This window comes from Amblyraja radiata, chromosome 18 (genome assembly GCF_010909765.2).
Source record: "Amblyraja radiata isolate CabotCenter1 chromosome 18, sAmbRad1.1.pri, whole genome shotgun sequence".
In the NCBI taxonomy this organism is placed as follows: Eukaryota; Metazoa; Chordata; class Chondrichthyes; order Rajiformes; family Rajidae; genus Amblyraja; species Amblyraja radiata.
In genome coordinates this window covers 46787005-46802988 of record NC_045973.1, presented here as the reverse complement: position 1 = coordinate 46802988, position 15984 = coordinate 46787005, and the positions used below count along the sequence as shown (strand labels likewise).

At 43.5% G+C, this 15984-nt stretch overlaps 1 protein-coding gene across 1 annotated transcript in view; it reads left to right on the top strand.

Moving 5' to 3' along the window:
* The window catches only part of ippk (inositol-pentakisphosphate 2-kinase), a 76291-nt gene continuing 60307 nt past the window's right edge, over nt 1-15984 (top strand). The window contains exon 1 of the mRNA XM_033037270.1: nt 1-218. Within this exon, the coding sequence (XP_032893161.1) occupies nt 138-218 (81 nt within the window). The 5' untranslated portion in view covers nt 1-137. The remainder of the gene's footprint in view (nt 219-15984) is intronic.

Genomic DNA, 15984 nt, shown 5'->3' with positions numbered 1-15984 from the left:
GTATGCGCGCGGGAGAGAGAGAGAGCGCGAGCGGTGGAGGCGTCGATGCGAGAGAGACGGAGGGAAGCCGGCGGTAAAGGGGCAGGAAATCGCCACCGCCATCATCACAACATCTACTACCCAGCCGACGGGTGGTTATGGAACTGAAGGAACCGGATGAAAACGAGTGGAAGTACCACGGAGAGGGCAACCGAAGTTTGGTCGTGTCTCATGTGCAGGTGGGTGTGGGCGCGCCGGGCTGCACGCGGGTGCTCGCTGCTCGCGCCCGCCCGCCCTCCCGCCCGCTCACCTGCACCCTGGGTGCAAGCAGCGCCAAAGCTGCCCCTGGGCGGGCAGCATCCCCACAAACCTGGGGCTTCCTCTCCCATTGCACACCCCCAGCCCCAGCCCCGCCCCGCCAAAAGGTCAGGTCGGCATCCTGCATTTTTTTTTCTGCGCACCAAGCCAACGTTATTGCATCCTCGGGGTGCACGATGGGCCCTTAAAATTGTTGCAGTATCACTTGCTGTTGTGTTGAATGTGTAGCTATTCCTCTTGCTAGAAATTTATCCTCTCAGAGAACAAATGCACATGCATTCGTTGAACTACTTGTAATGTGTTGCAATCTGCAAAAATAATGAGGATTTAATGATCAAACTATTTTAACTGCAAAAATCAGTTGAACTAACCAGGGGGGAACCATTTGCAGGAAAATGGTGCCCTTCCTTGAAATAAACCACGTAGTGTCTACTTCCTCTCTGCCCACTCTAAACAAATATGAATAGAAACGTATTGCACTTTGTGAGCTTTCCTTGATTTTAACGGACCCAGGAGAGGTTTACTAATTTGCGATGTAATGCTTTAATGTTGCGAAAGCAAAGCACGGCATATGCTGTAAAATTGGAATATAAAGATAGTAAACGCACTCGGTCCTTTGACAAGGCAGCATCTGTCGATAGACGAGCAGTTTAAAAAAAAAATTGGTGGCTTTTTTAATGTTTACTTCAGTTTTAATGTGTTAGTCTTGTAGAATAACGAGGACTTAGTGAGCAAGCTAGTAAATCGTCGCGCATAGAAGTAGAAACTGTTGTTTCTACAATATCCAAAGTGTCTCAATATTTATTGCCCTATCGTTTGAAATTAGCAAACAACTTTGAAAATAACCAACTGTGGATACTCGTACTTTGAGGTTGATGTATTGGTAATTATGCTACATGTAGATATGTAACATTATGTTACACCTCGTGCTTTAAAACTCCAATAAATACTGATCCAAACTGTCTAGCCTGTCATGAAGGGGCAACCTCTCATTCCTGGAATTAGCCTGGTGAATCACCTTTGGATTGCCTCCAATACTACTATATCTTTCCATGTAAGGGGACCAAAACTGCATAGTATTCCAGGTGCACCCTCACCAACACCCTGTACAACTCTAACAAAACTTCTTGTTCTTAAACTTCATGCAACTTATCTTTTCAACAACATGTTTAGATGTGCCTGTTATCTTTCTGTGATTCATGCACGAGAACATTCAGATCCCTCTGACCTTGACTCATTTGTATGTCTTTCTCCTTGTAGATTCTTGCATCCCATATAGTCATGAAGGGATGCCTAGTGTGTGTGGAGACAGCATTAGTTTGAAGGTTGTAGATGGACTGGGGAGGGATATCAGTTGGCAACTAGGAAAATCAGTTTTGCAATTTTAATTACTGCTCAGTCACAACAGTAGTAAAGAAGGCAAATGCAATGCTAGCATTTATTTATTTCAAGAGGGCTAGAATAGGTTTCGAGGTCAGTTTATTGTCACATATACCAATTACGGTGCAGAGAAATTCGAATTACAAAAACAGGGATGTAATGCTGAGGCTTTAAGGCCTCATTTGGAGTATTATGAGCCATTTTGGGCACCATATCTGAGGAAGAATGCTGGCCCTGGAGAGGATCCAGAGGAGGTTACAAGAATGATCCCAGGAGTGGGTTAACATATGATGAATGTTTGACGGCACTGGGCCTGTATTCGCTGGAGTTTAGAAGAGTGAGAGGGGACCTCATTGAAACGTACTGAATGGTGAAAGGCTTGGATGGAGTGGATGTGGAGAGGATGCCTCCACTAATGGGAGTGTCTAAGACTAGAGGTCACAGCCTCAGAATTAAAGGAAGTTCCTTCAGGAAGGAGATGAGAAGGAATTTCTTTAGTCAGTGGGTAGTGAATCTGGAATTCTTGGACACAGAAGGCTGTGAAGGCCAAGTCAATGGATATTTTTAAGACTGATATAGACAGATTCGTGATTAGTACGGGTGTCAGGGTTTATGGGGAGAAGGCAGGAGAATGGGGTAAGGAGGGAGAGGTAGATCAACCACAATTGAATGGTGGAGTAGACTTAATATGCCGAATAGCCTAATTATGCTCCAATCACTTATGACCTTATGAACTCATTATTTCAACATTTCCCCCACATGTATTTGAAGTTCTCAAGTATTCTACTTGTGTATATTTAAAAAAATCACCCTTTTTGAAGTTGAAAAATTCAACACCTGCTGAATGGGATTGTCTTCAATACAGTCACAGGAAGTAACTTGTTAGCAATGTTTTTCCTTTTCTCCCCATGCAGTTTCCTTAAGAATCCATAAGGAACTTATCTTTGACCCTGAGTTATTTAAAAAGTTTTGTTGGGCACTAGACTGACATCAATACTGTGAGAGCTGCTCACACAGACTGTTAACATGAGTGCAAAAGGAAACAAGCCACTTCTTATTCTTCTTCTTCTTTGGAGTTTTACGGCAGCTGGCATCCGCAATGTTGCATTGCTGCCACCTTCTGGCTTCATTCCACAGTACTCATGTCTTTACATTATATCCTTTTTATAAGGCCAGAGGCCCTCAAGAAATCAAACAACAACTTTATTCCTTTTCCTTTCCCTCCACACTCTAGAATATTCTTTACTGATATTTCTGTCAATCCAATTTTTCTCATTTCAATGATCATACATCCTCTTTCTGTCTCATATCTCCTACATGCAATTAGGGCATGCTGAACTGTTTCTGGCTGATGGCATTCCTCACACAGCCCAGTAGGGTGTTATCCCAATATTTTTAATGTGCTGTTCAGGTGAGTGTGTCCTATCCTCAATCTTGTTAATACTACCTGTTCCCTCCTGTTCCCCCCTCTTCTTGCTGTAATGCCCACTCTGTTTTGCAGCGAATATAGGTGTCTCCCCTTTGTCTCCTGTTCCCAGTATTGTTGCCATTCCTGATTTATTTTCTTCCACACTATGTGTTTTCCTTCAGATTTGGATAGTTGTAAGTTTACCTCTATGTTTCTTTTTTTTACAGCCTCCTTTGCTAATTTATCCACCTTTTCATTCCCTAGAACACCAGTGTGTGCTGGGACCCACAACAAAGTCATGTCACTGCCCCTCCTTGTCACTTGGCTTAATAATAGCAGGATTTCATAAACTAAGTCAGACTGCCTATGGGATGCACCAGACCCAATACTCTGGATTGCAGATAATGAGTCGCTACATATTAATACTTTGCATGGTTGCACCTGTTCCATCCACCGAACTGCCATCCAAATAGCGTACAGTTCCACTGTATATACTGTCAAATAGTTATTTGTTCTTTTGTAACAAGCCACTTCTAATTGGTATCATTGATTATTAACTGATTATTGGGTGCAGATCTCTTTTAATTATGGTAGAATGCTACCCTTGCAAGTACTTTCCAAATGGCAGAGATTTTATAATGAAGAGAATGAAACAGGATGAAGCATATGACAAGAAGATTCAAATCAGTGGCATGTGCCCTAATGATCCAAAATAAAGTACGATCCATTTTGCAAGACTTGAAAGAAAGGGGTGGTGGAACTTCTGAAAATGCTGATATGTTCAAGGCCAACCATGGCTGGTGTCAAAATGTCATAACAAGTGTCTAAACCTAAGGTAGACACAATGCTGGAGTAACTCAGCGGGATAGGCAGCATCTCTGGAGAGAAGGAATAGGTGACGTTTCGGGTCGAGACCCTTATTCAGACGAAACCTAAAAGGTTAAGTGTCTAAACCTGCATGGTTCATCTTGTGGGGAAGTGGTATGTACAGATAGCGTGGCTGCAAAAAAAAATTCCCAAGAGAATGAAACAAATTATCCAGTGAGACGGTTACTTGTCCAAACAAGTTTTAAACTTGATGAAATGGTCCTTTTTTTGGTAATTGAGGCACTTCATCAGAGATGGGACAACTGATCCAGGCTTCAAGGTACTTGTGCTTGCTTTCCTTGGTCGGGGCATAGAATATAGAGTTGGAACATCATAATTGCAGATGCTGATTTAAATCGAAGGTAGATACAAAATGCTGGAGTAACTCAGCGGGACGGGCAGCATCTCTGGAGAGAAGGAATGGGTGACGTTTAGGGTTGAGACCCTTCTTCAGACTGATGTCAGTGGAGTGGGCGGGACAGAGATAGAATGTAGTTGGAGACAATAAGACTGGTGGGAGAACTGGGGGAGGGGATGGAGAGAGGGAAAGCAAGGGCTGTTTGAAGTTAGAGAATTAAATGTTCATACCGCTGCGGTGTAAGCTACCCAAGCAAAATATGAGGCGCTGTTCCTCCAATTTGCGCTGGGCCTCACTGACAATTGGGGAGCCCCATGACAGAAAGGTCAGATTGGGAATGGGAGGGGGAGTTAAAGACTGAACAACCGGAGATCAGGTAGGTTAAGGCGGACTGAGTGGAGGTGTTCAGCGAAACGATCGGCATGCTGCATTTGGCCTCGCCGATGTACAGGAGTTGACACCTGGAACAGTAGATGAGGTTGGTGGAGGTGCAAGTGAACCTCTGCCTTACCTGAAAAGACTGTTGGGGTCCTTGGATGGAGTCGAGGGGGGAGGTACAGGTACAGGTGTTGCATCTCCTGCGGTTGCAGGGGAAAGTACCTGGGGAGGGGTAGTTTGGGTGGGAAGGGACATGTTCACCAGGGAGTTGTGGAGGGAACGGTCTCTGCGGAAAGCAGAAAGGGGTGGAAATGAGAAGATGTGGCCAGTAGTGGGATCCCGTTGGAGGTGCAAAAATGTTGGAGAATTATATGCTGCATGTGATGGCTGATGAGGTGGAAGGTGAGGACAAGGGAGACTCTGCCTTGTTATGAATGGGGAGAGGGAGAGCAAGAGCGGAGCTGTGGGATATCGAAGAGACCTTAGTGCAAGGGTTCCCAACCTGAGGTTCCCAGCCTCATCTATAATGGAAGAGGGGTACTACCGTTTCCTAAAGAATGAGGCCATCTCCGATGCCCTGGTATGGAAAACCTCATCCTGGGCACAGGAGCGAGTAGGGGATAGACTTTATAGGAAGCGGGGTGGAAAGAAGTGTAGTCTAGATAGCTATGGGAGTCACCAGGGTGTTGCCTGCATTAGAGGACTTTGTCGGGTGAGATTAGATAGGCTGGTCTACATTGCTTTACTCTATAACTAGTAGTGCAAAAAAATAGTTTCACTATTGCCACTGCAGCGAAATACTGTTTTTGAGGTATACATCATTTGCATCCATGCAGTTGGCAAGTGTAGAACAGCACAGAAACAGCCTGGATGCTTTTTCGAAGCTAGATCCATTTATCTGCATTTGGGCATATATCCCTTAAACTTTCTTATTCATGTACTAGTCCAAATGTATTTTAAATGTCATTGTTGTACCTGCCTCAACGACTCCATCTAGCTGGTCGTACTTTATTTACCCATACCCTGTGGGTGAAAATGTTGCCCTTCAGATTGCCTTTTAATCTTTTGCCCATTGCACTTTGCTGTACATCATTCCATTTCCTACTGCATCTGCACCCAGGATGAAGTGTTCCAGACCAGGGCATCGGAGATGTCCTCATTCTTTAGGGAACGGGTTCCCCGCATCTATTATAGATTAGGCTCTCACCAGGGTCTCCTCTGTATCTCGCAGCTCTGCTCTTACTCCCCATCCCCCTTACTTGTAACAAGGACAGAATCCCCCTTGTCCTCGCCTTCCATCCATCAACCGTCGCATACAACATATCCTCTGACATTTTCGCCACCTCCAACGGGATTCTACCACTGGCCACATTTTCTCATCTCCTCCCCTTTCTGCTTTCCGCAGAGATCGTTCCCTCCGCAACTCCCTGGTCAATTCGTCCCTTCCCACCCAAATTGCCACCTCCCTGGGTACTTTCCCTTGCAACCGCAGGAAATGCTGCACTTGTCGCTTTACCCCCCCCCCTCGACTCCATCCAAGGACCCAAGCAGTCATTCCAGACATGATCCCCGACCCCCTCCTTCTCAAAGCTCCTGCCCTCCCCACAACTTTACCCCGTGCCAGTCTCCCCACACGCTGTGAAAGGAACTCTTCTCTCCCCCCCCCCCCCCCCCCCCCCCCCCAATTGGTCCCTTGAACTAGTATTGTCATTCAATAAGATTACAACTGATTCATCTTGTCCCAGTGTGCTCCCGTTTTCCCCCCCATCTCTCCACCTGCCATCATCCACCACCCCCCACCCATTCAGTCATTCAGAATGGAGGAGATCTGGAAGCCTTGGGCAAATTGAATTATTTCTTTCTTTATTTTTATTTTTGATAGATTTTTATTATTTTTATAGCGTGAGAAATTCTATGACCCGCCAGCCTTTTTTCAAAATTTAGCAACGCAAAATGGGGGTGCATCTTCGACGCAGGTGCTGGGAAATACGGTACTTAATTAAGAGATATGGCTTTTGAAGACTTTATAAAAGTCAACTGGCAGCTTACCGAGAGGAGAACAAACTGCGCCTGCGCGGTTTAAGATTTTTTAAAAGCCGACTGACTGTCTACCCTGAGTGATTACTCACGGCTCGTGCCTGAGATGAGCACTAGATTGCGGTTACTTTTTCGATCTCATTTTCTAATCGGCTTAATTAATATGCAAATTTTGGCACTGACGAGATATGACCTCAATTATATCTATATTACTAAAAGTCTGATCTTGACCACTTCCTGTTCTGTATATTGATTTTAGAAAAACCGCTGCCACTTACGGCTGTGATTTTTGGCCATCTTACTCAGAATCCCCCCGCTGCGCAGGGCAAGAGGAAAAATAAAAGAGTTATCAGTGTTTAAAAAACGTTGAGATTCTCTCTCCTGAAGGCCATGCCCCTTCCGGAGGGACTATAAAACCCGGAAGTGTTGAGTGCCTCAGTCAGTCTCTGCAAGATGGGTGAGCGAGAGGGTCACGTCTCTCAGTCTGAGCTGTGAATAACACTGAACACATGTATACTAAACTGCGTGGTTTTACTGACCTTTCAGTGCCCTTAATGTGGTTTGAAAATATAGTTTGGAAATGGCAAAGCTGTCTTACCTTTGGTTAGAAAATGCTATAGCTGTGTTGCCTTTGGTTTGGAAATGCTAAAGCTGTGTTGCCTTTGGTTTGGCATTGCTAAAGCTGTGTTGCCTTTGGTTTGGAAATGCTAAAGCTGTGTTGCCTTTGGTTTGGAAATGCTAAAGCTGTGTTGCCTTTGGTTTGGAAATGCTAAAGCTGTGTTGCCCAATTAAAGTTGCATTGCCTAAGTGTATATACTTATCACCACTCTGAGGGTGATAAGTATATAAAATGAGCAGCTGTGACGGGTACAATTACAGCATTTAAAAGACCCTTGGACGGGTATATAGGAAAGGTTAAGATATGGACCAAACGCAGGCAGATGGGACTAGAGTAAACGAGGCATCTTGGACGGCATGCACAAGTTTGGGCCATAGGCCCTGTTTCTATGCTATATGATAGTTGGGGAATCTTGAATGTAGGGAAGTGGTTATGATTAGGAGGTGCTCATGTAAATCAGAGGTTCATTGGAGCTTCTGAGGGAGGTGGTTATTTGTAATTCCCTAGCCTGTGTGCCTTCACTGAGCTGCCAAACTTTCGTCTGAAGAAGGGTTTCGGCCCAAAACGTTGCCTATTTCCTTCGCTCCATAGATGCTGCTGCACCCGCTGAGGTTCTCCAGCATTTTTATGTACCTTCTTTCCTCATCCAATGTTGGTTGATGTTCATATGATTTGGTCCCAAATGTTTTTATTCACTTCAATAAATGCAAGGGCTGGGAGCTTCCACTGGGGAACTAAAGTCCATGGCAGCACGCATTGCAGCGAGGGAACTGATGGGGGAGTGTTCAGGAAAATGGGAACGTCAGGGGTTCTATCAAACCTCCATCAAGCAATGTTTGATATTCAGACAATTCGACCCCAGATGTTTATATTCACTTTAATGTCTTGACATTCTGATTCCCTTCTATTATGACAGGCCTAAACTGTCCTAGCGTTCAGCACGTAAGGAAAACTTGGATGAGATTTTAAATTTGGTCAAAAATGGCAGAAATAAGATGATAAAATTAGGATCTGTCAAAGGATAGGGCAGGTTATAGCTCAATTGCATACATGGGCAGTGACATGGCAGGTTAACTTTAATCTGGGCAAGTGTTAGTTAAGGTGCTTTGGGAGGCCAAATGTAAGGGAAGCATTTAGAGTTATGGCAGGGCCCTTAACAGCATTGATTAACAGAGGAATATTGGGATATGATTCATAGCTCAAAGTAGCAACACGTTGATCTAGGAGAGAAGGCATGTTACACAGTGGCAGGTGCCGGGAATGCACTGCAATGGTGGAAGCAGATATTTAAGAGGCTACTGGATAGGCATGTGAATATACAGAGATTAAAGGATCACGAAGCAAGAGTGTTTAATAGTCATACAGTGCCCTCCATAATGTTTGGGACAAAGGCCCTTCATTTATTTATTTGCCTCTGTTCTCCACAATTTGAGATTTGTAATAGGAAAAAAACACAGGTTGAAGTGCACATTGTCAGATTTTATGAAAGGGTATTTACACAGGTTGAAGTGCACATTGTCAGATTTTATGAAAGGGTATTTTTATACATTTTGGTTTCACCATGTAAAAATTACTGCTGTGTTTATACGTAGTCTGTCTTCCCCCCCCCCCCCCCCCCCCCCCCCCCCCCCCCCCCATTGCAGGGCACCATAATGTTTGTGGTTCATGGCTTCATATGTGTTTGTTATTATATGCCTAACCTTAACCCTTTCATCCAGTCTTCCCGTAGCCTTTGGAAACTTTTATTACTGTTTATCAACATGAGGACCAATGTTGTGCCAATGAAAGTCAAATAAGCCATTATGAGTGAGAAACAAGAATAAAACTGTTAGAGACGTCAGCCAAACTTTAGGCTTACCAAGATCAACTGTTTGGAACATCATTAAGTAACAATGTTACAAAATTTTGAGATTTTAAAAATCAAGTCTAATTTATCCCATCAGATAAAGCATAAAAATAAGTTTAATTTGACACCTAATTCACTTTCATATCTCAAGTATTTAAAAAGTTATGGCCATTTTCATACTGGGAAATGAGCATCTTGTTCCCTATTGATTTTCTATGGACATAACAAAAAAGCTGTGATCGTGAACAGTCAAAAGCCCATAACTTTCTTAAAAATTAAGAGAACTGAATGAAATTTTCAGTTATCATAGATTGAAGCATTCTGAAACAAATATAAAATAATCTTACTTGGATGACCTGAAATTAAAGCATATAATTAGTTAGTTACCTAATTGTAGCTAATTTCAGACTTCAATTACTAGATCTAAACATCTATCCATTTCTTAATAAATGATTAACATTTTTAAATAGCCTAAATGTCCAAATAATATTCACAAATAATTCACAATAAAACATGATTTTTAAATCTCATTTACATTAATTTATAGGCCAAATGGAAGGAATTTAGTGTTTAATTGCTGTAAATAAATGCCCATTTAAATCAGCTTTCCAGTGGGTCCCTGTGGAACGCGCTGGTTTAGAACGTTCACATTGCGGTAGATTTGTGCCCTCAAATGCCCAGAAAAATACTGCGCGATATAATGGGCCCAAATTGAGCTACTCGCAATATTAAACTTTGTATAAAGGGATCTTTAGAAGCCCTTTTTAATGTAAAAATATACAACCTAACTTCTGCTATTTGCTTTATGAGACCCTGCGGTTGCTGGCGGTCGCGGGTTTAGAGATTGATTTTTAAACTACTATAACTATTATTCAAGGCCTTTAAACCTAATAATAGCTTTCGCGACGGGGTCTTCCAGCGATTTTTCGTTAATAATTAACTAGGCTGAACATTTTCGATTGGAACAGCTTAGAGAAAATCGCGTTTTAAACCCGCCCCCTCTAAACGGCGCCAAAATCGCGCACACCCTCAGCAGCAGATCTTCAACGACGCTTCAGGTAGGCTTTGCAACATACCTACATTAAGAAGGAAGAGAGCACTGGTGAGCTTACTAATCGCAAAGGGACTGGCAGGCCAAGGAAGCCCTCCACAGCTTATGACAGAAGAATTCTCTCTATAATAAAGAAAAATCCCCAAACACCTGTCCGACAGATCAGAAACACTCTTCAGGAGTCAGGTATGGATTTGTCAATGACCACTGTCCACAGAAGACTTCATGAACAGAAATACAGAGGCTACACTGTAAGAAGCAAGCCACATGTTTGCTGCAAAAATAGGATGGCCAGGTTACAGTTTGCCAAGAAGAGCAACCACAGTTCTGGAAAAAGGTCTTGTGGACAGATGAGACGAAGATTATCTGACACCAGAGTGATGGCAAGAGCAAAGTATGAAGGAGAGAAGGAACTTCCCAAGATCCAAAGCATACCACCTCATCTGTGAAACATGGTAGTGGGGGTGTTATGGCTTGGGCATGTATGGCTGCTGAAGGTACTGGCTCACTTCATTGATGATACAACTGCTGATGGTAGTAGCATAATGAATTCCGAAGTGTATAGACACATCCTATCTGCTCAAGTTCAAACAAATGCCTCAAAACTCATTGACCGGCAGTTCATTCTACAGCAAGACAATGATCCCAAACATACTGCTGAAGCAACAAAGGAGTTTTTCAAAGCTTAAAAAATGGTTAATTCTTGAGTGGTCAAGTCAATCACCCGATCTCAACCTAATTGAGCATGCCTTTTATATGCTGAAGAGAAAACTGAAGGGGACTAGCCCCCAAAACAAGCATAAGCAAAAGATGGCTGCAATACAGATCTGGCAGAGCATCACCAGAAAAGACACCCAGCAACTGGTGATGTCCATGAATCGCAGACTTTGGTCCTCATGTTGATAAACAGCAATAACATTTTCCAAAGGTGATGGAAAGACTGGGTGCTGAGAGCTCTCTTATACCTGCATGAAGGAGGCAATTAAACACACCTGAGCAATTACAAACACCTGTGAAGCTATGTCTCCCAAACGTCTGCCCTGAAATGGGGGGAACTATGTATAAACACAGCTGGTGAAACTAAAATGTATAAAAACACCCTTTAATAAAATCTGACATTGTGCACTTTAACCACATGTGATTTTTTTTCCTATTACAAATCTCAAATTGTGGAGTACAGAGGCAAATAAATAAATGATGGGTCTTTGTCCCAAACATTATGTGTAGTGCTGTTCTCTGCATTAGATTTCAACTGCATTTGCATTCTCAAGTACCATGACTTCACCTCCTATTTTCCACTTCAATTTATTCTAAGTATATTAAATCTTAGGTTAGATACAGGAATCATATATTTTTCTGATGCCATAATTCCAGTAATCCTTAATATATCAGGACTTTTATGATGATGTATTACTTCCAGTCCTGTTTATCAAAGCGTGTTCACTTTAAAGAACTAAAATTATGCTAGGTAATTGGAAAATGTAGATTACCCTTTTGTTTGGGGATTCAACAGATAGAGCTGTTTGTCGTCAGACAATTTTATTATTTCTCCAGCTAGTTATTGATGCATTGCTTTGCTTTAAACTATTGGTATATAAATAATAGAACTTAGGAAGTTAGTTGGAATCTGGTCATTTACTTTTTAAACTAGTGCCTGTTTATTATGGTGGATGCTATGTTGGATGACATTAGCAAGAAAGATTAGTCTTTTAGTACATTATAAACTAGGGTACTGAGGCAGGATAACTTATAGAAGGACATTTAGCGGAATGTTGGTGAAGTACTAAATAAGAACTTTGCTTCAGTATTCACAGAGAAGGACATGGAGGATAATGAAATCGGTATAGGGTATATTGATATTCTGGTGGATGTTGTCTATGTGGACTTCAGTAAGGTATTTGAAACCTTCCCTTAAAGTAGGTTGTCAGTAAATTAAGGGTCATGGGATCAATGGTGACTTGATAGTTTGTATTCGGAACTGGTGTACTCATAGAGGACAGGATAGTAGTGGAAGGGTGTTATTCTGACTGGAAATCTTTTCCTTGTACTGTTCTGCAGTGCTGGGACCTCTTTGTCACATATATAAATGACGGATGAAAATGTAGATCTGTTAGTTAGTAAGCTTGGAAGTGACTACAATTGTGGACAATGAAGAATGTCGTCAAAGAGTACAACGGGATATAGATATAACCATATAACAATTACAGCACGGAAACAGGCCATCTCGGCCCTTCTAGTTCGTGCTGAACACCTATTCTCCCCTAATCCCATTTACCTGCACTCAGACCATAGCCCTCCATTCCTTTCCCGTCTGTTACGTATCTGGGCAAAGACATGGCAGATGTACTTTGTTCTGAGCAAACTCTGGCATTTTGTGTGTATCCGCGTTGATGACTGCTGCTCGGCTTTCGCTGGCACTGAAGGGGCTAACCGACAGCCACTGGATAAGGCGAGAGGTGCAGCTGACGGTCCCCGGCCCGTCGGGGAACGGGTTCCACAGGTTGGAGCAGAGTTGAGCAGGAGTTAGCGCTTTTTCTCCACGCTGGCTGTATAGCCTGGGGCTGCCACTGCTTTGGGCCGGTGTCCTGTCAGTCCAGGGTCACCCAGACATCTCCGGCTGCCCCCGGACCAGGATGCGACACTCGGGAGGGGACGGGGACGGTCCAGTAGCAATTCAACAGTGCTTGCAACGCCGAAGACCCGGGTTCGATCCTGACTACGGATGAAACGCAGGTTTGTACACACGCAGCAGCTCAGCTGCCGAGAATGTCGCTCTGCTGGTCCAGTCTCTCCCCCTGTCTCCCATTCGCATCCGCCCCCTCTTTCTCACTGTTACATCCCGCTCTCCCGCTACCTGGCACCCCTGTTCCTCAGATTAAATATATATTTGCCAATAAATTATGAATAAAGATAAGAGATTCCAGATTCAAGAGACATTGTCACATGTACCAATTGGTACAGTGAAATTTGGGTCACCATACAGCCATACGAATAAAAAAGAACACAACACGATAGACTTTAACATAAACATCCCCACACAGCGGAATCAAAGTTTCCCACTGAGGGAAGGCACAAAAGTTCAGTCATCCTCCTCACTCGTGGTCGGGGCCTCCTGAGCCCCCCGCAGTCGCCGCTGCGGGTGGCCCGATGCTCAGGCCCTCTCGCCGGGAAGATGGCACTCCGATGTCGGAACGGAAGAACATTCTCAGCGGCTTGGACTTTCGAATCGGCCACTTCTTACCGGAGACCGCGGCTCCCGAAGTCCACAGGCCGAGCTGGGTGGAGATTCACACTGGCGGCCCTCAGCAAAAGGTCACAAGTCTCCACGATGTTGAAGTCAGCGCCGCCCGCGGCTGGGAGCTCCGCAAATCACAGCTCCACGATGTTGAAGCAGCAGGCCCAGCACTCCGGAGCTTCAAACGGCGATCCCAGGTAAGACATCGCCCGCTCCGCGATGAATCCAGTGCTGCGTCGCTGCTGAAGCTCTGGCCGGTCTCCGGCAGGAAAGGCCGCGCCAATCCTGTTGGTAGGCCGCGAGGAGGGAGTGGGGGGGGGGGGGGGCGACGACGCGACTTGGAGAATAGTCACAACCTCGCCGGTAAGTGACAGAAACGATTTCCCCCTTACCCTCCCCACCATGAAAATACTAAGAAACCTCCAAAACATATGTTTTTAAACAGACTAAAAATAAAAAGATGGAAAAACAGACAAACTGTAGGCAGAGGCTGCCATCAAGAAAATGTTTCAAACTCAAGTAATGTTTTCTTATTCCAGTAGCAAACACATTAAGGATTAAATGAAAATAATAAATTCTTTAACTTTTTGAATATCTCAAATTGCAGATTAATGAACTGACTTAGTGTGTGAACAGCAGAACAAGAAAGGAAGCTATTGAGTTGATGGAATTCTAGATTAATTAATTGGTAGAATGGTTAATAATTTATACACAGTATATACAGCCAGTGCTTCGTTTGCTTTTTCTTTATCACAAATGTCCTTTGACAAATCCCTTGACTCCTTGGGTTTTTTGGAATACTGAACTCGCTTATTCTGGTCACCCCATTACAGCAACAATATGGAGGCTATGGAAAATTGCAAATGTTACTCCACTGTTCAAGAAGGGAGTGAGGTAAAAGATGGGGAAACGATAGGCCAGTTTGCTTGCTTTCAGTGGTTGGTTAGATTTTAGAGTCCGTTATTTAGGACGAGGTTTCTGAGTATTTACAAGCACATGATAAAATATACCAAAGTTTATAATGGCTTTGTGAAAGAGGCATCTTGCCTGAAAAACCTGTTGGAATTTGATTGAGAAGGTAAAAAGGATAGACAAAGGACAGTGGATGTTTCCCTTTATTTTCAGAAGGCCTTTGATAAGGTGCCACATGTAAAGCTGCTGAACAAGATGGGAGCCCATGGTAGTAGTGGGAAGAGACTAGCATGGATAGCAGATTGGCTGAATGGCAGAAGGTGACGAGCGGGAATAAAGGAGGCCTAACGGTGACGAGTGGTGTTGTGCAGGTGTCTGTGTTGGCGCCACTACCTTTCACGTTATGTATTGATGATTTGGATGATGGAATCGATGGCTTTGTGGCCAGGTTAGCGGCTTATACGAAGATAGGTGGAGGGCAGATGCTGTAGAGGAAGCAGGGAATCTGCAGGAGGACTTGGGAGAGTGGGTAAAGTAGTGAAAGATGGAATACAGTGCAGCAAAATGTTCAGTCATGCACTTTGGCAGTAGGAGTAAAGGCATAGACTATTTTCTACATGGAGAGAGGATTCAGAAATCCGAGGTGTAAAGGGATTTGAGAGTCCAAAGGTAATCAGGTTAACATGCAGGTTGAGTCGGTAGTAAGGAAGGCAAATACATTGCTAGCATTCATTGTGAGGATTAGAATATAAAAGGATGATTGGATTAATGTATGATGCACATTTGAGAGCTCTGAGCCTTCACTCCTTGGAATTTACAAGAATGAGGGTGGGATCTCAATAAAATTTACCAAATAATGAGAAGCCTGGAATGAGTGGATGTGGCGAGGATATTTCCAATAGTCAGAGTGTCTAGGACCAGTGGGCGCAGCCTGCGAATAAAACAGCATGCCTTTAGAAAGGAGATGATGAGGAGTTTCTTTATCCAGAGAGTGGTGAATCTATGGAATTCATTGCCACTGACTCCTGTGGCGGTCAAATTATTGGCTATTTTTAAAGCAGCGATTAACACATTCTTGATTAGTTAAGGGCCTGTCCCACTTGGCCGTCATTTACGCGACTGGCCGTTAGTGACTGACGCGCGACGGTCGAGCGCATCATCACCCGTCATCATACGCCTTCAAATATTTTATCTGCTCTGCAAGTAGAATTAGTGTATTGACATCATTTGTTAAGTAAAATTATTGTTTGCTGGAAAAATTCATTTACTTTTAAACTCTGAAATACTCCCAACAAACACAAATTTGTATCCTATTATAGCAGTTTGAGGGTTTGAACCCCGCTTAAGAATTAGTTTGCAATTTAAAAAAAAAACTGTTAGTAAAATTGTTGGTGGTTATTTAAAAAAAAAACTAATTTGGTTAGTAGTGTTCTTTTAGGATATAAAATCTGCAATCCTTGATTTCCGCCCGCCCTCGGGCTCCTCCTCCTCCTCCCTTTTTCCTTCTTTCTTTCCCCACCCCCCATCAGTCTGAAGAAGGGTTTCGGCCCGAAACGTCTAGCCACACGAGATGCCTATTTCCTTCGCTCCATAGAT